The sequence below is a fragment of the Carcharodon carcharias genome, chromosome 13, assembly GCF_017639515.1.
Source record: "Carcharodon carcharias isolate sCarCar2 chromosome 13, sCarCar2.pri, whole genome shotgun sequence".
Lineage (NCBI taxonomy): Eukaryota > Metazoa > Chordata > Chondrichthyes > Lamniformes > Lamnidae > Carcharodon > Carcharodon carcharias.
The window spans coordinates 141,317,255-141,341,890 of NC_054479.1; the positions used below are offsets into that span (position 1 = coordinate 141,317,255).

At 44.4% G+C, this 24,636-nt stretch overlaps 1 protein-coding gene across 2 annotated transcripts in view; it reads right to left on the reverse strand.

Annotated features, from left to right (window-relative positions):
* frmd4a (FERM domain containing 4A) overlaps positions 1–24,636 on the reverse strand; it is a 559,644-nt gene that overhangs the window by 261,901 nt on the left and 273,107 nt on the right. For both annotated transcript variants that reach the window (XM_041203005.1, XM_041203004.1), the window contains exon 3: positions 22,575–22,669. In XM_041203005.1, coding sequence (XP_041058939.1) covers positions 22,575–22,669 — 95 coding nt within the window. The remainder of the gene's footprint in view (positions 1–22,574; positions 22,670–24,636) is intronic.

A 24,636-nucleotide genomic window follows, 5' to 3' on the forward strand; every position in this document is an offset into this window, starting at 1 on the left:
CACACGCTCTCTCCTTGTGTCTATTTTTAAAAATTTGTTCGTGGGATGTGGGCTTCGCTGGCTAGGCCCAGCATTTATTGCCCATCTCTCATTGTCCTTGAGAAGGTGATGGTGAGCTGCCTTCTTGAACTGCTGTAGTCCATGTGGTGTAGGTACACCCACAGTGCTGTTAGGAAGGGAGTTCCAGGATTTTGACCCAGTGACAGTGAAGGAACGGTGATATATTTCCAAGTCAGGATGGTAAATGGCTTGGAGGGGAACTTCCAGGTGGCGGTGTTCCCATGTATCTGCTCCCCTTGTCCTTCTAGGTAGTAGTGGTTGTGAGTTAGGAAGGTGCTGCCGAAGGAGCCTTGGTGAACTCCTGCTGTGCTCTCCGTTCTCCTCCTCACTCTTCATTCCCTTTCCTTCACTCTTTTTCTCTCCCCTCCGCCTTCCTTCCCGCCACCCCCCCCCAACTCCCTCCTCTACTTTCTCCTCCCTTCGTTCTTGCTTAGCATGTTTTTGTTGAAATTCCTTTGTTCAGATGATAACATTCAAAGAGCTGAATTTCAGAGGGTTAAACGTTTTAACATTGGGATTGATACTAAGTCAATGGTTAGAATTTTCCAGCCCACTCCGCAGCAGATTCCCTCACACTGGGGTTGGAGAGCCACTGGAATCTCTGTTCACATCAGTGGGACCGGACAATCCCACTGTTGTGTGAGGAGCTGGAAAATTCCAGCCAACGTCTTGCTGCTAGTGCCAGCACATTCGCCTGCGCAATGCAGTGTGATTGTCCCTTCAGAGCTTATTAAGCAATGATTTTGCACTTCTAATTAAAAGGATCGAAAATCTAATTACAAAACCCTACTTTATTCTACCAGGTCCAACTAATATTAAGATCAGAGCGCTGGTGAGAAATGCACTGAGCAAAGAATATCCTGGTGTTAATTCAAAGTGAGTGGTGTGAAAGCACCTTCACTGTGGAATATGTTTTCTAGTTAGTTAGCAATTGAAGGTGGTTTTGCCTAAATCTTCACCTCACCATGAACTCCCATACACTTGTGTAAATGTTGCCACTGACAATGTCTCTCAATTGACATTCATGAGTGGAAGGGAAGCTGTTGGTGACAAGGCGTGTATGTGACTGACATCAGCTGGAGTGACCATTTAGGAAATTTCAGACTCTGAAGGTACCTGGTGTATTCTGAAGTTGCACCTTTGGGGTTGTCACCTTTCTGGTTTTGGCTGAATGTGCCGGAGGTTTCTAAAATATAAGGGCAGAGGCCAGTTGGCAAACCTCCCCATTTGGATGCTTGCTGAGGTCAGTTAACACAGCAAAAGGCTAACTTGGGATCTTGCTGTTCAGGGTGGTTCAGTTCCTTTTGTACCTTCTGCCCCTGATTTTGCGATAGGAACAATGCTGAGACTTATAGCGCTTACAGTTATAATGGAGAAAATCTGATGGTAATTAAGCGTGCAAATCCGGACACAGCTGTCAGGAGTTGCTCCTCCATAGGGTGCATGTTCCAGTTTTCAATGATAGACTCAGCACTGATATCACTCTAACAGTGTGAACTTGCTATACCTATCCAACTGTCCGCACCATAATCATCATAAAAAGTTAGGGCTGGTGCATTCAAGGGGAAATGAATTTTTCATGGTGTGATAGCTTATAATCACCACCAACGAACCACCCTGGCCCTGAAAATTTAACAAGTGTAGAATCTCATTCCTTCAGAAGAAAATTAGTGAGAAAGCTTTAAAATAAATATTTTTTTATTTTCCCTGCCTGTGTCTTCTATTTCTCTCTTTTAATCCCATCCATCTTTATTTCACTTTCTGACTACCTATGGTTCTCAAACTGGGATCCACAGATCCCTGGGGGTCTGTGATGCACCACTGGCCTTAAGGGTGGGTGATGTGGTGAGGGCTCTGTGGTCAACAGTAAGTATGTGAGTGGCAGTTGGAGGTAGGTCTGTTCCTCTAGTACTCCAGCTCTCCCCATGCTTCTGCTCTCTCCATGTTCCTGCATTCTTCATTCCCCTTTTCTCTCCCTGTTACTATGTTCTTTGTTCTCCTGGTCCCTCCACGCTCCTGCTCTCTCCAAGCTGTACTTCCCCAGTGCTCCTGCTCTCTCCCCCTACTCCACGAGTGCTTTCTCTGCGATCTGCTTTCCCCCGGCCCATGCTGCTGCTCTCCCCATGCTCATACTCTCTCCACGCTGTTCTTCACCAGTCTTCATGCTCTGCTCTCCCTGGGCCCATATTCCCACTGGATTTTTGTTTTCTCTGTGTTCCTGTTCTCTCCAGGTTCTTGCCAAGTACAGGCAGACTCTACAGTGAGTATCAGAAGGTGTTATAATTGAGGTTGTGGGCCCATGATGACTAACCATTTGAACAAGGGTTGGTCAACTAAATAAGTTGGTGAATCACCGTTTTACATGACTTAAATCTAATTTATGCTTCCTGCTTCATTCTTAATGGTTTAGGCTCTGCGGAATGATTTTAATGTAGGCAGGGGAGGGCCTGATGTCTACTACCAAAACTGATGAGACCCCAGTCGACTGGATCTCCAGGGCCCTGAAGAAATTAAGTCCCTAATTGGCAGTGGGAATCCTGTTCCCGGGGCTCCCAGCTCTACAGGGGACATTTAATTCCAGGACTTACCCCAGTGGGGCAGAAGCCCCGCCCCTGAGAGCTGTCAGCCAATCAGAGGCCTGCAGCTCTCCATTACTGGCAGCAGCACCATAAAGGGGTGGCCACTGCTCGTAATAAACTTGGGCCTTCACCAAGGATCATCATTAGATCCTGCAGAAAGGCAAGGGAGGGCGGAATGGGGATCGATGGAATGGGAGTCACCGGTAACAGGATAGTGGGGGGAAGGGGTCAGGGGAAAGGGCAGAAAGGTGGCTTCTCAGTAGCCTTCCCAATGCCGGGTCCCTCGATTGGGCATGAAGTGCCTTTGAATGAAGGTTCCCCTCAGGGAGCCCACAGCCACCTGCACAGCAGGTCCCCTGTTGGCTGATGACCAGTGGTGGTGAGATGAGGCCCTCAAGTGGGATTAATTGTGCAGTTAAAGGTCCCAAGTGGTGTCCAGGCAGAAAGGCCACCCCCAGGCTTAAAATCGAGGGGAGGTGGCGGGATTCCCCATGCCGCACCCGATCGAACCTGCCCCCTGCCTCACAGCTTACCTCCGCCCTGTGAGTCTCAAGTGAGGATCCTCCAATTGGCTCAGAGATGCCGCAGGTCCCCTGTAAAGAGCATTCCGCTGGATCCGCTGCCAAATTAAAGGGAAATTACCCTGCGAGGCCCTCACAAACTCTGTGGACCGCTGCTGGCACAGTGAACAACGAGCACTGTCCTTTCACCACCGGCTGCAAAATCTGGCCCATCATGTTTTCAGAGCAACTATTCTGTTTTCTAAAATGCGGCTCATTAATATTTTCAGCGTACAGCGACGTTACTATCCTGTTTCTGGCACTTTGGCCTAGCCCCACGAGGCACGAGTTCTGAAAGACTCTCCTGTGCCAGCTGCTCTGCTTTGAGGCTCCCAAGCGCTTATTCTCCCACAGTGACCCAGCGGGTATTGTCGGACTCAAAGTGCTACTTTTGCCAGGAATGGCTGTTCATAAAAGGGGTTTTTGTTGGGATTTTCTTCAAAATGGGTGACGTTTCTCTGCAGCCTGGCCTCTGTGTTGCCAAGTTTCAATTGGCACAACAGAATCGGGGCGAAATAGCCCAATCTTTGTCTCTTTTACAGAACAAAAATCACTGCAAGAATGAGCCGGTTCTGTAATAAAAGCAACAAGAGCTGATAATGCACAGCAAGTCCGACAGAACTTGGAAAAAGGAAAGATAATATTTTGGGTTGAGATCTTTGATCAGTCTCTTTCCAAAATATTAATCTGTCTATTCCCCTTCTCAGTTGTTGACTGGCCTGCTGTTTTCTGTTTGTATTTCAGGCTTCAGGACTTTCATTGAATGGTTACAGCACAGCAGGAGACCATTCAGCCCATCATGTCCATGCTGCCCTCCGTAAGGGCAACTCAGTTAGTCCCACTCCCATGCCTTTTCCGCATTGCCCTGCAGATCTTTTACCTTCAGGTAATTATCCAATTCCGGTTCTGTATTTGTGAACAATATTGACTTTAGAGAAATGTGACACACAGGTTGGAAAGCTGTGCAAACAGAATCTACTTCAAGGACTCTGAAAACTGGACTTGATTAAATTGGTGTGACCTTATTCCTTGCAACGACACATCTCTTGTATATTCAAGTCTCTGATTGGTAATCACAGCCCTATTGTTACGAATGCTGGACTATTCAGATGGTTACATTTTAAACTGTCTCCTTTAATTCAAGATAAAAAGCAATAGTTTGGAGAGGGGGATGTGACCTCCTATGAAATCTGTCTAGAGACAAGCCCACGTGACCTGCTTGTTACGGAGACAGAAACTCAAATCAAAACTTATTGAAAGGAAGGGGCAATTTTTAACACCTTGACACAAGGAAGGAAGTAGCTGGCTTTACTGCCTACAGACTCACAGACCCTCAGAGTCAGTCAAAGGGAGATTTTCAGGAAGAAGACCCCCAATAGCTGCTTCTACACTGAGCAGAGGAAAAGGACTGTTTTTGGGGTAATCACCAAGTAGAGTGCTGGTGAGGATGGATTCCTGGTTCAAACAACAGAGGCTTGTGGACAGTTAAAAACCAAAGAGTCATTAGAGGGTGCCTTGCTACTGGAAGTTCATTTGATCATGTTCAGGGGAATGAGTGAAGGGGTCTTTGTTTAAAAGGACATTGGAAGATTACCCCTGTTGAGGCAGGGAGAGGAGGTCTTGTTAACATCGGAAGGAGCTTTGGACTTTAAACACAAAGCTACGTTTCTGTGGAGAGTGTGGTGTAATGTATAAACATGGTGTGGGGTTTTGGATTGTTTTAAGAAGTTACTAAGGAATGCCTTTACTGGAGTTTACTATATTAGTTGCCTACTAAGTAATTTTTAGCCAATGTTGATTTTAGGGTGTTTTGTTCCAGTAAGTGTTTTAAAAAGTGAAATCTTGTGCGATTTTTTTTTGTGTTAGAAACTGGGAAATTCATATCGCTGTTTAAGAGTTCTTGGTTTCCGTGGGGCTGTAACATTATTCAAAATACAATGTATGCTCCCACTTTCTTACCTGGGAACTGAACAGAGAAAGTCGGGAGTTGGGAGAACAGCCCTTTGAGCTGCTGAAGAAATTGAGTTAAAAAAAAACAATTGTGACATCGCAGGAAACTAGTAAGTTGATTGGCCGGTAAGTGCTTGGTGTAAGGGACAGTGTATTATTTGCCAGATTAGGACACAAAAGGTAAGGTCAATCCATAAATAAAAAGAACTAAAGTTAAAATAAAATAAAAATAAGTATAAAATAAAATAGTTAAATTAAGTGTGAAATAAAATAATTAAAACAAATGCCCAACACACATACCAGTGTGATTAAGAATTGTAAAACCTTTAGTTTTATTTGTGGGTGGTACCAGCAATGAGTAAGCACAGTAAGTTGCAGTATATATAGGAATTATCCTAAATTAATTAAGAAAGTAACTAAATAACATAAGCAAGAAAGGCAGGACAGGTGTTGTGTTGCAGCTGTGGAATGTGGGAGCTCTTGGACATGAAGGCGATCCAGGGCAAACACATTTGTGGGAAGTGCAAGCAGCTAAAGGGATTCCGGATCAGGGTTATTGATCTAGAAGCTGAACTGCAGACACTGCGCAACATAAAGGAGGGGGACAAATACCTGGACACTTTGCTCCAGAAGATGGTCACACCTTCTAGAATAGGGTCGTCTATTTTGATCAGCACTGAGGGACAGGAGGATATGGCTGTTACTGAGGCAGATAAAGGGACTGAACAGACAGGAGTGGAGGAGCCTCAGACTTTGCACTTTGTCCAACCCATCTCCTACACCTCTACCCTCACCCCTTCCACTCCTTCCCAGAACCATGATAGGATTCCCCTTGTCCTCACTTTTCACCCACCAGCCTCAGCATTCAAAGGATCATCCTCTGCCACTTCTGCCAACTCCAGCATGATGCTACTACCAAATACATCTTCCTTTCATCCCCAAAGTCAGCACTCCATAAGGATCATTCCTTCCATGACACCCTGGTCCACTCTTCCATCACCCACAAATCCTCATCCCCTTCCCACGGCACCTTCCCATGTAATCACTGAAGGTGCAGCACCTGCCCCTTTACCTCCTCACCATCCAAAGCCCCAAACACTCCTTTCAGGTGAAGCAGCACTTCACTTGCACCTCCTTTAATTTGGTCTACTGCATTCGCTGTTCCCAATGAAGTCTCCTCTATATTGGAGAGACCAAATACAGACTGGGTGACCACTTTGCAGAACACCTTCGGTCTGTCCGCAAGCATTACCCAGACCTCCCTGTCGCTTGCCATTTCAAAACTCCACCCTGCTCTCATGCCCACATGTCCGTCCTTGGCCTGCTGCATTGTTCCAGTGAAGCTCAACACAAACTGGAGGAACAGCACCTCATCTTCTGATCAGGCACTTCACTGCATTCCGGACTGAATATTGAGTTCAACAACTTCAGACCATGAACTCCCTCCTCTATCTTGACCCAGTTTTTAAATCCAATTTTTATTTATTTATTTTTTAATTTACATTTTATTTTATTGTTTTATTTATTTGTTCATTTTTTAAATCCTTTTTCCCCAAACTCCCCACTACCCCCCCAACAGGGTCATCTGTCACTTGTTCTATGTTCTATATTCACAGAGTGCCGACCCTAGTTCACTAATAACACATTTTACTATCTTACCTTTATGCCAGTGTCAGTACCTCCTTTACTCTTTACCATTACCATCAACACTCCCTTTGTCTTGTGTCCATGACATCTGTCAATCTCTCCTTAGCTTCCACCCTCTTTTAAACAGTATAAAATCCATCACATTTCTAGTTCTCTTTAGTTCTGAAGAAGAATCATATGTACTCAAAACGTTAACTCTGTTTCTCTCTCCACAGATGCTGCCAGATGTGCTGAGTATTTCCAGCGTTTTCAGTTTTTGTAGAAGTAAGGGTCTTAAGCTTCAGTTCTACAGAGCATTGGTGAGACCTCACCTCAAATACTGTGTGCAGCTTTGGTCTCCTTATTTAAGGAAGGATGTAAATGTGTTGGAGGTGGTTCAGAGGAGGTTTTACTAGATTGATACCTGGAATGAATGAGTTGTCTTATCAGGAAAGGTTAGAGAGACTGGGTTTGTTTCCACTGGAGTTGAGAAGAGTGAGGGGTGACTTGATTGAAGTCTATAAGATCCTGAATGGTCTTGACAAGGTGGACGCAGAAATTATGTTTCCTGTTGTGGGTGAGTCCAGAACTAGGGGGCACTGTTTTAAAATTAGGGGTTGCCCTTTTAGGACAGAGATGAGGAGAACTGTTTTCTCTCAGAGGGTCTGCCTTAGGAGGCGGTGGAGGTGGGGGTCATTGAATACCTTGAAGATGGAGGTAGACAGATTCTTGTTAGGCAAGAGGATCAAAGGTTATTGGGGGTAGATGGGAACGTGGAATTAGTAATACAAACAGGTCAGCCATGGTCTTATTGAATGGCGGAACAGGTTCGACAGGCAAAATGGTCTGCTACTGCTTCTATTTTGTATGTTCGTATGTACGTCACCTGATCACTAAGGGAGTGCAGTGTTTTCATGCACTTATATCTTCAGTATCTGCTGTATCTGTAGCTGGTGGGGAGACTGCTCTTTACAATAGTCACATGCATTGGGCTTAAAAACAAGGGTACTGGCTGCAAACTGAAGAAGCCTCAAGTGGATCCTCTAGTTTGGACTAAATTAGAAATCCAGTGGCTGGGAAGAAGCTGAGAATCCTTTGCATGTCACAGCTGGTTCCCTTCTTCCCCTGGTGTAAGAGTTAACCCTCCTTTACTCCCTGTCCAGCCCCCTCTCTATGCTCTGTTTCCATTCCCCTTCTCCTACCCCACTCCCTCTTCCCTGTCCCCCTCCACCATCTTCTCCAATGTTTCTTTTTGTCTAGCCTCACTGCCTCTTCCTCTGCCTCCTGTATCCTCTTCCCTTCTCTATTCACTCATCTTTGGTCTAATTGTGGCCCACCTTACGACCATGATTGTCCCGAATGCTGCAATGGGCCTCGACTCCCAGTGATCAATGCTACGAGACACCGACCATTGTAAAAATAAATCTTTGTCTCTGCAATGCCACTGAAAAAGATCTAGAGATGATGGTGAACTAAGTTTTCACCATGTCCAGCTATTTGTGGAATAGTAATCAAATGTTGCTACTGCTAAATCAGTAGATTAGATCAAAGGATATCATATGCTGCCAACATACAGTAATGGCACCAGACTGAACCTGGGGTACTCCAGGGACACAGGAGGAATATTCAAACATTGGAGCAGTCCAGTGAAGAGCAAAAAGTTCAATGTCAGAGAGTTGAAGCAAGAGGAGAAACTGGGGAACCTTTAGGTCTTCAACTTTGAAAGGAGACGTCTGAGATGCCTCCACAGAGAGGTAGAAAACATTAAACACCACAGAAGAAATAAATCTGAAACACCACTTCAAAGGTAGATCCACACAGAATGACAAGGCTGCTTAGCGGCGAAGTGGATAAAGGCAAATTTCAGACTCCTCCAAGGAGAAAGGTTATTATTTGAACTCGGAATGGTCTGTGTGATGGATAGCAGGTGGATTCTGTGTTGGGGTTTGTAGGTTTTTCCAAGTGGTTGATGTATGGTTGATGTTAGGCGTGTTAGATGGTCTTCCTCTTTCATATCAATCATGTGACGAGGTGACTCTGCAATATCTTTAGGGCATAGCTGTGGGGTTATTTACAGTAAATTTAGCGTCGGACTGTTTTATGCTGATAAGGGACATTAACCCATGCAAAGCACAATGTCTTATTTTACTGCTAAGATGGAGCTAAGTTTAAGATGGCCTGCCCATTAAGGCTAAAGGAAATATAAAATAAAAACAGAAAATGCTGGAAGATCTCAGCAGGTCGGGCAGCATCTGTGGAGAGAGAGAGACAGAGTTAACATTTCGAGTCCGTATGACTCTTCCTCAGAGTTAAAGTTGAAGAAGGGTCATACGGACTCGAAACGTTAACTCTGTCTCTCTCTCTCTCCACAGATGCTGCCCGACCTGCTGAGCTTTTCCAGCACTTTCTGTTTTTTATTTCGTGTTTCCGGCTTCCGCAGCATTTTTCCTTTTACCCAAGACTAAAATAAAGTCTACTTAATGGAAATAAGCAGAAGCCAATCAGGAGTTATTTGCCATGGGTGACTGAAGTGGTCAGATTGTGATATGTTTGTAAATTTCTGGCTCTGGGTTAATCTGTGAATCCCCTTCACTAGCCCGTAAATAACTCAGTCATTAACTCGCTGCTTTTCTTTCTCTTTGATGTTTTCTGTGATGTTTGAAATTCCAAAGAACATTTCCTTCGGATAGAAAGATTCAAGATAAATAAATATACGTATAAAAAATACAGACATCTAACCTTCTGACTCCGGTGCAGTAACAACACGTTAGCTTAACAAATGCCTTTAAAGGTTTCAGTAAAAATCAAAATCTTGGCAATATGACGCAAGGGCAAAAAAATTGCCCAGCCGGTCAGGCAAGATAAGCAGATTTTTGAAGTAGACGAATGTTTGGACTCTTAGGGAATATAGGGATATGGGGAGCAGGAGGGTGAATGGAGTTGGAGCCCAAGATCAGTCATGATTGTATTGAATGGTGGGGCAGGTTCAAGAGGCCATGCGGCCTACTCGTGCTCCCATTTCTTGTGGTTCCTGTACCTGTGCAGCGGGCAGGCACTATGCGGCTGGCTGACTGTTCCAGATGTTGAAGTTTGGTTTTGCAAGATCCCAGCTTCAAACCTGGTCAAGGCTGAGTGAGCTGCCCTCAGCCAGTGTAACATTAAACTATGGGTTAAGGGGAGGGTGACAAGGGGAGGAGAGATCAGCGAGAGCCTCTGCTCTTGAGCACAGTCCAATGCTCCCGGTTGGGAAATGGTCATTAGCGGCAGAGGTTAGCCGAAGGCACTACTTGAACACAGCTTTAAACAGCTTCTCAGCACTCACCATTGCAACTTAAACATGAAGATTATGCCTCTTGGGATGGAAGTGTCACCAATATCACACTGGGAATCAGTCCCTTTCGCAGGGCACAAGTCAACAAGAGCAAAGTTTAGCTTGCAATCATATGCGTTTTAGACCAGAAAAACTAATCTAGCATTTAAATTAAATGTTAAATCAAACTCTGGATTCCAGTGCAATGTTTTAAGACAGCACTTCACACCTAGATGGTATTATATTGAACTGGGGGCTGTGACTCCATCTGTACCAGCCTCGCATCATTTTTCACAATGTACAACAGTAACAGCTGGCCTTTGTTAGGTTTTAAGTGCAGGGTACAGTGACGTGAAACAAGCTGCATTTACTTAAACTCCCACAGGAAACGTGTACAGTATAATTTCCATGGTACCCGTGCAATTTCAAATAACAGATTCCACTGTGCGACATGGAAATTAGGCTTTGCAAACATTTATTTAATTTGCTAAGAATGTCAACACAGGCTGTACGGTACATTGTTTGATTAACAGTGAGGCATAAGCAATTAATGTTTTTCAACAGTGCTCCGATAGCTTCTTACAGAACCATATATTTTCATAATTTTACACTTAAGTCTTAGCTTTTGTGGCTAATACGTCTTTGCTAGTGACAACAAAAGTCCTCTCATTTATGACTGGGGTATAATTGTGTGTGCTATTGTTTGTGGTCAGAGTCAGTAAACAGCACTCCCTGTAAATAAATGTTCTGCAGGGTGTAGAGCTGAATCATAGAAAGATCCTGAGGTTGACAGAGTCACTAAAAAGGAGGCCATTTGGCCCGTCAAGTCTGCACTAGCTCTTCTGAAGAGCAAAAACAGAAACAGAAACACCTGGAAAAACTCAGCAGGTCTGGCAGCATTGGCGGAGAAGAGCACAGTTGATGTTTCGAGTCCTCAAGACCCTTCAATACAAAAACAGAATTACCTGGAAAAACTCAGCAGGTCTGGCAGCATCGGCGGAGAAGAAAAGAGTTGACGTTTCGAGTCCTCATGACCCTTCGACAGAACTGAGTTCTGAGTCATGAGGACTCGAAACGTCAACTCTTTTCTTCTCCGCCGATGCTGCCAGACCTGCTGAGTTTTTCCAGGTAATTCTGTTTTTGTTTTGGATTTCCAGCATCCGCAGTTTTTTGTTTTTATGTTTTGACCCTTCAATAGTCTGTTTTTCCAGGTATTTCTGTTTCTGTTTTTGTTTTGGATTTCCAGCATCCGCAGTTCTTTGCTTTCATCTTCTGAAGAGCAATCTAGTTAATCCCACTCCCTGCTATTTCCCATAATCCCGAAATTCTTTCCCCTCCAAGTATTCTGAAGTACTATTTCAGGCAACACATTCTAAATCCTAGCCACTTGGATGTCCTGATCTTTCCCCCTTTCCCTGCCTCTGTACTTGCTTAAAGCCTCTCACATCTCTAACTTTCTCCCTGTCCTGTTGAAGAGTCATCGACCTGAAACGCTAACTCTGTTTCTTTTTCTAATGATGCTGCCTGACCTGCTGAGTATTTCCAGCACTTTCTTTACAGCATGTCATCAACTAGCATACTGGTATTCCATACCAGCTATCCTCTGAACGAGTGCAGGAAAAAAGACACCTTAAAGAAATGCAGCGCAGATTTCCTTGTGTACAACATGCAGATCAAACCACACCTACTCATCTGGATTAAAGCACTAAATTAAGAATTAATAACATCCATCAGTTCTGTCCAATCATGACAGGCATTTTTTTTTTCACTCATTCATGGACATCACTGGCTAGGCCAACATTTATTCCCTAAGTATCCTTGTCCAGAAGGCGTTTTAAGAGCCAGCCACATTGCTGTGGGTCTGGAGTCACATGTAGGCCAGAGCAGGGAAGGACAGCAGGTTTCCTTCCTTAAAGGAACCAGATGGGCTTTTGTGACAATCGGCGATGGTTTCAAGGTCATCATTAGACTTTCAATTCCAGAGTTTTATTGGATTCAAATTCCACCATCTGCTGTGACAGGATTCAAACCCCGGTCCCCAGAGCATTACCCTGGGTCTCTGGATTACTAGTCCAGCGACAATACCAGTACCCCATCACGTCCCCGCCATGGCTCCCAAATCAATGCCACTATGAAGCAAATTGAAGGAAGGATCACCAAGAACAATCCAAAATCATATCATGAATTTTATGTGTGTGTCCCTCCACACCCCACCACAGTATTGAAGGCATGTTCACCTAGAATGAAGTGGGTGGCCAGCCTTCTCACCCACCCCCAAACTAAGGCATCAGCCAGCCTGCCCAACCTTAGGCCTGTTGAAGCCCTTACCGGGACAATTAACGGCAACTTCAGGACCTGAGTCCACCTCCGCCCTTATCATACATGCGGCTGGGAAGATGGAAGGAGGGTGACTGGTCTGGCAGGTTTCACTGCGTAGGCTAAAGGCGGGCAGGAAGGGGGGGGATACCACCTTTGGGTGGGGGGGGGGGGGGGTGCTCTGTGCCCATTGAGGGCACTCCCCCAAGATGGTACACCTGCCCTTGTGCCTGCCCCCCATCCTCTAAAACCTGAGCCCTCACCCCTTTCCACCCCCTTGATGCGGTTACAAAAACCTGCCTGGCCAAAATGCCTGGACTTACCTTGTCCTGGGGACATCCTCAGTTCTCCTCAGGACCCCCTGTGGTCCCAGCTGTGTCCACGACTGTGTTGTGGTGCCACTGGGACTGCAGAGTGACCGGCCAATCTCCAGGGCTGGATTTCCTGTCCTGGGGGGCATAACTCCCACTCTTACCTCATTAAGGCCGCACCCAGCGTATTATCGCTCTGGCAGCGGAAATTGCGAGGTGCTGACCGACTTTTCAATCGGAGGAAAGGGGGGGGTGGGGAGCAGTGAGGATTTAGTCGCCCCCGTAAATTCACCCCCTCCTTTCAGATTCACTTTGATGTGTGTCATCAGGGGCAGGCAAACAAACAGAAAATACTAATTATTCAAGACAGAGAGAACGCTCTGAATGAAGTAATATATTCTCTAATGGGGCATTGTAGGTGTAATAAACTTGGTGTACAGGACAGGTTTCTCACTTGAAACAGTTAACTTTATTTACAGAGCTGTTGAAGAAGCTACGAGCTTGAACCAGGTCCATGACTAGAAAGCTCTGTCCCTAAGATTACCCGCACTTAGGGCTGATTCATCAGTACAATCATGTGTTCCCCAAACAGTGGGAAAGGTGTTTTTCTTACAATCATTATATTCGTCTCCCTTTAATATTTTTACATTTCTTATTTACAAGAATATCTTAATCCATAACATATACATATATACACAGGTCATGCAATTATAGCTTAAGTCTCTGAGGTGGCTTTCTAACTGGGTTAGAGCAACGTAGCTCTACGACTTGAGATTCTCCCACTGGATCGACATGTTCAGGAGCTGCAGCATCAGGGATATCCTTAAGCAATGGCAGTTCAGAATTATTTAATTCAACAGAGACATAGGGTGTGTCTATTCTAGGTCCATCTGGCACCTCAAGGATTAAAGGCTCAACATCAATTACAGGCGGAATAGCTGGTTGTTGTAATGTCTCTCTGCTCTTTAGATGATCCACGTGTTTTTGAACAATCCGGTTTTCCACTTCTACTTGTTGTGACAAAGGTCCAGTTTCAAAGATAATTATACCAGGAACCCAACTAGTTCCATTTCTAAAATTTAATTCGAAAACTCTGTCTTCCAAAGTAAATCTTTGAGCTTTGCTATGAATGTCAAGATTCACTTTCTGACTACTCTGGTTCTTCTCTACCCTCCCCTCTAAGTTAGGAAACATCAGACTCAACCTTGTACGAAGGCAGCATTTCAACAGTAATTCAGACAGTGTTGAACCCATAGTTGCAGGAGGAGTCATGCGATAGCTCAGCAGAAATTGCGAAATTCGGGTTTCTAATGTTCCTTTGGATAACTTCTTCATTCATGTTTTAAAAGTTTGCACTGCTCTTTCTGCTAACCCATTGAAAGAGGGATGATATGCTATTTTAAAACGATTAATTCCACTTAAGCTCATGAATCTCTGAAATTCCGAACTAGTGAAGGCGATACCATTATCTGAAACAATGACTTCTGGTAAGCCATGTAGACTAAAACATTGATGCAGCTTTTCAGCAGTTGCACACGATGTTGGTGGTCTCACTTCATAAACATCCATCCACGCTCTACTCCTCAACTCCCTCCCACGGCACCTACCCATGTGACCGCAGAAGATGCAACACCTGCCCCTTCACTTCCTCTCTCCTCACTGTCCAAGGGCCCAAACACTCCTTTCAAGTGAAGCAGCATTTCACTTGTATTTCCCCCAACTTAGTCTACTGCATTCGTTGCTCCCAATGTGGTCTCCTCTACATTGGAGAGACCAAACGCAGACTGGGTGACCGCTTTGCAGAACACCTTCGGTCTATCCGCAAGAATGACCCAAACCTCCCTGTCGCTTGCCCTTTCAACATTCCACCCTGCTCTCTTGCCCACATGTCCGTCCTTGGCCTGCTGCATTGTTCCAGTGAAGCTCAACGCAAATTGGAGGAACAGCACCTCATCTTCCGATTAGGCACTTTACAGCCTTCCAGACTGAACATTGAGTTCAACAATTTTAGATCATGAACTCTCTCCTCCATCCCCACCCCACCTCCCATTTCTTCCCCATCCTTTTAGTTTTTTCCAATAATTTATATATATTTTTCTTTTCCCACCTATTTCCATTATTTTTAAATGTATTTCCACCCATTGTTTATTTCTACCTTTTAGTATTCCCTCACGCCCACTAGAGCTATCTGTACCTTATCTGTCCTTTCTTCTACTCTTAATTAGCACATTCCTTTAGATAATATCACCACCTTCAACACCTCTTTGTTCTTTTGTCTGTGACATCTTTTGGTTATCTCCACCTATCACTGCTTGCTTGTCCCAACAAACCCCAACCCCCACCTCCCCCTTAAACCAGCTTATATTTCACCCCTTTCCTATTTTTACTTAGTTCTGTTGAAGGGTCATGAGGACTCGAAACGTTAACTGTGCTCTTCTCCGCCGATGCTGCCAGACCTGCTGAGTTTTTCTAGGTATTTCTGTTTCTGTTTTTGTGGTGAATAACCCTTCTCGGCTGCAGAGAGGTATCTGGAGACATGGCCGATTGACCTTTCAGATCTGACTTCTGTCTTTTCTTTTGTTTGTGACAGAGTTTGGTCTCATCCTTCCTTTTGATTTCACAATCGGCCAAATTTCTCTCTGGTGAAATCTTAACTTGGTTCGGCTCAGTGGTTGAGCTACCCGTGGTTTCATTACTCACTTGCATCTTGGAAAATTCCATGACTTTCCCTTCTAATGCTTCTTTTGTTCCAGCCAGCTGATTCTTCAGCTCCTCAGTCTCCTTCTTGTAACTTTTGGCTTCCTCCTGGAACGTTGAATATTGCTGAGTTTTTATCTGCCAACCGTTTCTTCAGTTGGTCCAGAGTGGCACGGTATTAGTTTCGCTTCTTTTCATGACTTTCCCCAGGAACCAACTCTGACTTGAAGGGTCTTTGCATCCTGTGAAGGTCCTTCAGTTCTCCTATCTCACTCCGAAATAAACTATCATATTCCCTGTCAACTCAGGATCTCTCCCTGTTGTAACTTGAAAGAAACCCTGGGGAGGGGGTGATGTAGCGGTACTGAACTACCGTTCGAGAGACCCAGGGTAATGCTCTGGGAACCTGGGTTTGAATCCTCCCACAGCAGATGATGGAATTTGAATTCAATAAATATCTGGAATTAAAAGTCTAATGATGACCACGAAACCATTGTCAACTGTTGTTAAAAAAAATCCATCTGGTTCACTAATGGGAAGGAAATCTGCCGTCCTTACCTGGTCTGGTCTACATGTGATTCCAGACCCATAGCAATGTGGTTGACTCTTAAAAAAATACCCTCTGAACAAGGTCAATTAGGGATGGGCAATAAATGCTGGCCTTGCCAGTGACGCCCACATCCCATGAATGAATAAAAAAAAAACTTGAGCTTAATTACTTTTAACCAATCGCAGCCCAGAAGTCTTGGTCCTTTGCCTGTTACAATGATGACTGGAAGCTGGGCTATCTTTTGCCTGTAGGATACAGGTACAGAGACGAGGCCTTTTACCTGTATTGACTTTCCAGTGTACGTCTTCAGCTGAGCTGTGGTTTGCTCCAAATTCAGTGGCTCGGTACCCGCAATGAGGTATTTAAATGTGTGTTCTCCCACCACTGTGGTCGATTTTCCTGTCGAGTCTCCCTCCACAACTAGAGGCTTCCCAAACACTTGAAGGGTGATGGTGATTGATTCAGTTTTTACTGCTTTGACATTGTATAGGGTATAGATTTAGCAGTACCAGCACCAGTTATATTGTGCACTTCAATCATCTTGCTCTGCTGTCTGATTAGCTGTCTTGATTTTGCCCAAATTGCTTTATAACATGCCCTTTTTTTATGACAATAGTGGCATTCTGCCTCTTTAAATCTGCAGGTTTCGGTACATGGTTACCCCCACATTGGTAACATGTTCATTTCTGAATCGCTGGTGAGATACTTCCAGTGTTCCTTTTACTTTGTGGCTGTCTCTCTGCTTTCTGCATCGTTCTCAGAGTAGGTTCCTGCCCCAACTGAAGAACGCGCCATGCTGCACACTCTGCAAAGCCCGCAAGTCCCTCTCAGCACTCTCCATTGCTAGTGCTATCTCCATGGCGCTCTTCAGATCAATATTAACTTCTGCAAATAAACGGCACTGAATGGTGACGTCGTGTACACCGCAAACGATCTTGCAACCCGTCACTGAGTGTGTCTCCGAAGTCACAGTGCTCAGTCAACTGTTGTAACTTTGCAATATAGGTTGTGATTGACTCACCCGAGGTCCTCACTCTGGAGTTGAACTTAAATCTTTGTATAATCACCGATGGTTTAATCTGAGAATGTGCTTTCATGAGGTCTACCAGCTTGTTAAAAGATTGAGAATTGAGCACGTTCAGGGCTGTCAGGCTACGTATAAGGTTAAATGTCTTGCTCCAACAGACACTTTTAAGAATTGCTTTCTGCTTCTCCTCCGCTGTTACTTCATTCACCATGGAATAGAAACCTAGGCGCTCTATATACTGACTCCAGCCATCCATGGACGAGTCATAAGGGTTGATACTTTCAAAGAGTGGCATGACTGGTGAGTATACTTTTGTTTCTTAAGAATTGAGGTACTCACAACCAGGAGGTGAGGTGCAGTGTCGGAGCTATTTGTCCTCATTGCGAATTGTAATAAACTTGGAGTCCGGAGTCGATGTTGAGGACTCCCAGAGCAATTCCCTCCCGGCTATACACCACTGCCCTGCGAGTGGTACAGGATGTACCTAGGGATGGTGATGGTGGTGTCTGGGACATTGTCTGTAAGGTCCGATTCTGTGAGTATGACTACGTCAGGCTGAAGCTTGACTAGTCTGTGAGACAGTCCTCCCAATTTTAGCGTTGCCCCCAGACGTTAGTAAGGAGTTTGCGGTTTGCCGTTGTCATTTCCAGTGCCTAGATTGATGCCGGGTGGTCTCTCTGGTTTCATTCCTTTTAGGCTTTTTAGTGGTTTGATACAACTGAGTGGCTTGCTAGGCCATTTCAGAGGGTATTTAAGAGTCAACCACGTTGCTGTGGGCCTGGAGTCACATGTAGGCCAGACCAGGTAAGGATGGGATTTTACGACAATCGACAATGGTTTCATGGTCACCATTAGGCTTTTAATTCCGGATGTTTATTGAATTCAAATTTCACCATCTGCCGTGGTGGGATTCAAACCCAGTGACAATACCACTACACCAACACCTCCCTTAACTGATCACTTGGTGTTGCACAATGGCAGCTCACTCTCCATAACATGATCAGTGTCAATATCACACCATATCCTGAAACGTGGTGAATTAGTGTCCAATAAGACACATAAACCAACGGTGGCTTGCCTCAGTAACCCGGTAGCACTGGACAACCACGTCTCTGGGGTAGAGGTTTTCCACTACATGTGCCTCAGGTGGTTTCAGAGACTGAAGCTGGCTGAGAGTTCCCTAATATTGAGCTTAGAAAGAAAGTGTGGTAAACTTCTTTGCAATCCAAGAAAACACGGGCCACACTGTGTAGTAATTGTAGCTTTAAAGAGTGTAGTGACTGTAGCTTTAAGACTTATTGAGTTGTATAGTATCACGTGACAGTGTGAACATATCAGCTCTAGGTGCGGGGAACCTTAGGTTACAGCACGGGGAAGTGGATGAGAGCTGATAATTGAAGAAATTCTTCTTCAGTGAGATAAAGATCAAAATGTACTGGTCACTGTGACAGGCATTTTGATATACCTGATGGCAGAAGCTCCCTCTTACAGGAGAAGTAAGTGATATTGATATTTCAGTGATAAAAGCAAAAAACTGCGGATGCTGGAAATCCAAAACAAAAACAAAAATACCTGGAAAAACTCAGCAGGTCTGGCAGCATCTGTGGAGAGAGAAACAGAGTTAATGTTTCGAGTCCGTATGACTCAATGCTGTCAAACCTGTTGACTTTATCCAGCATTTTCTGCTTTTATTTCAGATTTCCAACCTCCACAGTATTTTGCTTCCAATTAAGTCAATATTCATCTTGGGTAATTAAAAGTGAACAATCTGTTGGCCAAGAACTGACTGAGGTTTGCAATTCAATCATTTTCTCATCGCCTCAATCTGGAAAATCCTCTTTAATGAGTTAAGGGGAAAAGTAAAGATCACTGTAAGAGACAATTTAACATAGCTGACAGCAAGAGCCCCTTCAACCCACCAAACCCTGACCATCCTGGACCAGCCAATTTGAGAAGAGTTTCATGCATGGAATCCCTGCTGCAAGTCTTCATCCCACTGACCAGAATGTGCAAAATCGCTGACCCACATCACAGCTCCAGAAATAATTGGGGAGATGTTGGAATTCACTAGAGGCCACCTCACTTGACACCTGTGGAATACTTTATACAACTGAAAAAGGAACAATTTTTGACCTGACTGATCACTGTCTGTGTGATTTAATTACACGTGTCCGTACTAGGCTGGCTGTTAAGTGTCTGCTTCAATTACTACAAGTGACTGTTTGCTACCCTCATTTTGCATAAATAAGCACAACATTGCTTTGATCAAAACTGTTCCTGTGCATTATACTTATTCATTTGACACACTTGAACGATTAGTTTCATTTGTCCTAAGTGTCATCCTTAAGCATTTTTAATATGACATTGGTTCGGGATGCACAATCCAGCCGACCCGATTTAATTGAAATTAAGTAGGTGCAATTGACCTGAGTGGGAAGTGGACTGGCTCCACCAATCCTGTGTCCCTGCATCAAACAACCATTTCCATCAGCTACTCTCCAACTAAATGGCATCGAGCAAATTTACAGACTGCACTGTAACATTTGCAGCAACAAAGAGCAGGCCACCACACAGAGGAAGACCATTCGTTCCATTGTGTTTGTGTTGGCCAATAAGGAGCAATCCAAAGCAATCCCACCTTCCAGCTCTCGGTCTGTAGACTTGTAGGTTACAGCACTTCAAGTGCATATCCAAGTGCTTTTTAAAGGGGATGAAGGTACTGCCTCTACTCCCCTCTCAGATAGTGAGTTTGAGACCCCCACCACCACCTCTAATACTTCTACAAATTATTTTAAATTTTAGCCCCCTGGTTAGTAACCTCTCTGCTAAAGGAAGTAGAAATTGTATACAAATTTCTAGAAAGGGTTTTCATTATTTTTCTAAGCATGTTTCTCAAGGTAAGGGACGTTTGTGCTGGAAATGGGGTGAATTTCTTTTACTTTTGTTGTACCAGATGGTAACTGAGTCAGGAATAATTCTTTAGAAACTACATCCACAAAACCACTGACTGGCTGAAACAGCAAAATTGAAGGGAAAAATTGGGCTTCACAATCTACATTGGTAAGTGTCGATATCACTGTGGGGCTAAAATTTGAGACAAGAAGAAACAAGATACTGAAAAGGCTCTGAGTCGTGACAACACAGCTACAACACTGGCATCTACCCGGCTATGTGGAAATTGCCCAGGTCTATCCTGCATACAGAAAGCAGGACAAATCCAACTCGGCCAATTACCACCCCATCAGTCTACTCTTGGTCATCAGTATAGTGATGGAAGGGGTCATCAACAGTGCTATCAAGTTGCACTTGCTTAGCAATAACCTGCTCAGTGATGCCCAGTTTGGGTTCCACCAGGGCCGCTCAGCTCCTGACCTCATTACAGCCTTGGTTCAAACATGGACAAAAGAGCTGAACTCCAGAGGTGAGGTGAGAGTGACTGCCCTTGACATCAAGGCAGCATTTGACCGAGTGTGGCATCAAGGAGCCCTAGCAAAACTGGAGTCAATGGGAATCAGGGGGAAATCTCTCTGCTGGTTGGAGTCATACCTAGCACAAAAGAAGATGGTTGTAGTTGTTGGAGGTCAATCATCTCAGCTCCAGGACATCACTGCAGGAGTTCCTCAGGGTAGTGTCCTCGACCCAACTATCTTCAGCTGCTTCATCAATGACCTTCCCTCGATCATAAGGTCAGAAGTGGGAATATTCACTGATGATTGCACAATGTTCAGCACCATTCGTGACTCCTCAGATACTGAAGCAGTCCGTGTCCAAATGTATAAAGACCTGGACAACATCCAGGCTTGGGCTGACAAGTAACAAGTAACATTCACGCAACACAAGTGTCAGGCAATGACCATCTCTAACAAGAGAGAATCTAACAATCGCACCTTGACATTCAATGGCATTACCATCACTGAATCCCCCACTATCAACATCCTGGGGGTTACCATTGACCAGAAACTGAACTGGACTAGCCATATAAATACTGTAGCTACAAAAGCAGGTCAGAGGCTGGGAATCCTTCAATGAGTAACTCACCTCCTGACTCTCCAAAGCCTGTCCACCATCTACAAAGCATAAGTCAGGAGTGTGATGGAATACTCCCCACTTGCCTGGATAAGTGCAGCTCCAACAACACTCAAGAAGCTTGACACCATCCAAGACAAAGCAGCCGCTGCTTTATTGGCACCCCATCTACAAACATGCAGTCCCTCCACCACCAATGCAGTGGCAGCAGTGTGTACCATCTACAAGATGCACTGCAGGAACTCACCTAGCCTCCTTAGACAGCACCTTCCAAACCTACAACCCCTACCATCTAGAAGGAACACCACCATCGGGAAGTGCCCCTCCAAGTCGTTCACCATCCTGACTTGGAAATATATCGCTGTTCCTTCACTGTCGCTGGGTCAAAATCCTGGAACTCCCTCCCTAACAGCACTGTGGGTGTACCTACACCACATGGACTGCAGCAGGTCAAGAAGGCAGCTCACCACCACCTTCTCTAGGGTAATTAGGGATGGGCAATAATTGCTGGCCTAGCCAGCGATGCCCACATTCCATAAATGAATAAGGAAAAAGATCTGTGCAGGCATACACCCTGTGCAAGATTTTTAATTATATATAGACAGGCAAAGAGTCTCAGGTTAAAGGCAAGAGATCCCTGGAAGGTACAAACCCTGCAAGCACTGAAGTGCTATGTCAACTAAATTACGATGTTCAATTTGTAACTTACTTTGTGATTGGCAAAAGAAACAAGGTGGAAAAATGTTTTTAAGCAATGAGTGGTTTGGATTTGGAGTGCACAGTCTGATAGGGCAAAGAATACAGATTTAGTAGGAGCATAAAAATGGGATTGGATAATCATTTGAAGGGTAAAAGGTTACAGGAATATGCAGAAAGAGCGGGGAAGTGGAACTAACTGGATTGCTTTGCAAAAGAGCCAGAGCAGGCTTGATGGGCCAAATGGCCTCCTTCTGTGCTGTACTATTCTATAATAATTACACTCTCCTCAATATGTACCCTATATTCTCCACGTGATGACAAAAATACCAAAGGAGTGTACTAATCCTTGGTTCAGAAATTAGCATATCATGACAATCACACTCAAAGCCTTGAAATGATGCTCTCTAAATATTAGGAAGAGAGTGTAACAAATGTGTATGAAATTCCTTTGTTTTAATGGTGACATATTTGAAAGGGGATAGTGCCTCAGTTTGAACAGTAGAGAAAAGAATTTGACACAATTGTGTTCGTCATTTATATGCTAATATTTGGACACTGTAATCTTGAGGCCAAAGGTATAGGTTTCTCTTTGAAACCAGGAAGTGAAAGGGGCATAATTTACATCAATGTTGTTAGAATGACCACATACACATTACAGTGATGCTAATCACATCTTCAGTGCTACTTTATCATGGAACAAATTGATTGATTTTGGAACAGTCCGACATTCCCCCAGGAATGATCTCTCTTTACTGTCTCCTCATTGACATCTCAGCTATCTGATTGCCTGATATTTTGCACACCAGAGACACTAGAATCAACAAATCCCAAAGAGACAGTGCAGATAAAATACGGGAACTTACGTTTCATCTGTAAATGCTATCCCAAAATACTCCTTCTCCTTCAAGTTGAAGTGAGATGCCACCAAGTCAAGTAGCTCCTTTGCTAAGAGTTTAGGCTGGAAGAGAGAAAAAGAAAACAGTTATTCTGGTGTCTGACTGGAATACAATCATTCTGATCCTCCCCAGGGACGCATTCAACCTCATTTCCAATCAATGTTTGTGCAAACTCTGCCATCCTCATTGCATCAAGAGACACTGACACCCCCTTTTACAAGAAAATGGGATTTCTTTTGATGGATTCCACCACGGAGTTTTTCAGAATAAGAGGTACTCTATCAACGCGCCTTCACTCTCGCTAAAGGATTCTGCGGTTTAGAATGCAAACGCACACTGCTGCAGAGTGGGGGTGACTGCAGATTCTAACCTCACCCTGCTCAAACCAGAATAAGATTCTGTACAAAGCCAGAGTGCAACCTCTCTTGGGAGGCTGACAGAGAGGGTGGCAGTGAGGTACCTACCACAACCTGGTGCCCAACTACAGGGAAGCATCAGCAACAATTTGCCAACTCAGTTGCCAGTGGAAACCAATGTGTGCCAGCGAACCTTTTTTTTTTATTCGTTTGTGGGATGTGGGCCTCGCTGGCTGGGCCAGCATTTATCACCCATCCCTAATTGCCCTTGTTCAGAGGGCATTTTTAAGAGTCAACTACATTGCTGTGGGTCTGGAGTCACATGTGGGCCAGACCAGGTAAGGATGACAGATTTCCTTCCCTAAAGGGCATTAGTGAACCAGTTGGGTCTTTACAACAATTGACAAAGGTTCCATGGTCATCATTAGACTTTTAATTCCAGGTATTTATTGAACTTGTTGAAATCAAATTTGAACCCGGGTCCCCAGAGCATTACCCTGGGTCTCTGGATTACCAGCCAAGTGACAATCCCACTGTGCCACTGCCTCCCCCTCCCTGAAGATGGGAATCAAGTACCAGCCTAGATAAATGTGAAGTATTACATTTTGTCAAGAAAAATAAGGAGGTTGAGTATTACTTTGAGAAAGAAGGACTTGCATTTGTCTGGTGCCTTCACAATCACTGCCTTGAAGCAATGAAAAACTTTTGAATTGTCATCATGGTTGTAATGTGGGAAATGCAGCAGCCAGTTTCTTCACAGCTCTCTCCCACAAACAGCAACATGATAACCGGTTTCTTCACAGCTCTATCCCACAAACAGCAACGTGATAATAACCAGGTTACCTGCTTTAGTGATATTGACGGAGATAAATATTGGCCAGAACACCAGGATAGCCCCTTACTCAAAATACTAAAATGGGATCTTTTATGACCACCTCAGAGGACAGACTCAGCCTCAGTTTAACGTACCCGCCAGAAGAGGAACCTGCAACAGTGCAGCACTCCTTCAGTCCTGCACTGGCATGTCAGGCTGGATAATTGCGTTCTTGAACCCACGGCCTTCTGACTTGGAGGGGAGAGTGCTACCAACTAAACCATGGTCACCACCTATTTTAGAAAGTGTGAATCTAAATGGGGTGGAAGAACAAAGGCACCCAGAAGGATAAATAGCTGAATCGTTAAAAGTAGCAGCACGGATTAAGAAAGTTATAAAAACACAAATCAAACACCAGGGTTTATTTCTATGAGGACAGAATTGAAAAGTAGAGACTGCACACTAACCAGGAACCGAGCCTTGGTTAGAACACACCTGGAATACTATTTACAATTCTAGGCGTCATATTATATAAACAACGTGGTGGCACTGGAGAGGGTGCATAAAAGGTTTACAAGGATGATACCAGGAATGTGGGGTATAGCTATCAGGAGAGGATGAACAGGCTTGATCACTTTTCACCTAAAAAGAAATGGCTGAGGGGTGACCTACTGGAGACCTTTCCAATTCTGAAAGGCTTTGATAAGGTAGACATACTTGTGGGGAACAGCAAAACTACAAACCACCAGTATAAGATAAGTCACCAAGAAATCCAATAGGGAATTCAAAAGAAACTTTTTTTACCCAGACACTGGTGGGAAAGTGGAACTCGCTATCACAGAGAGTAGGTTTTTTTCAT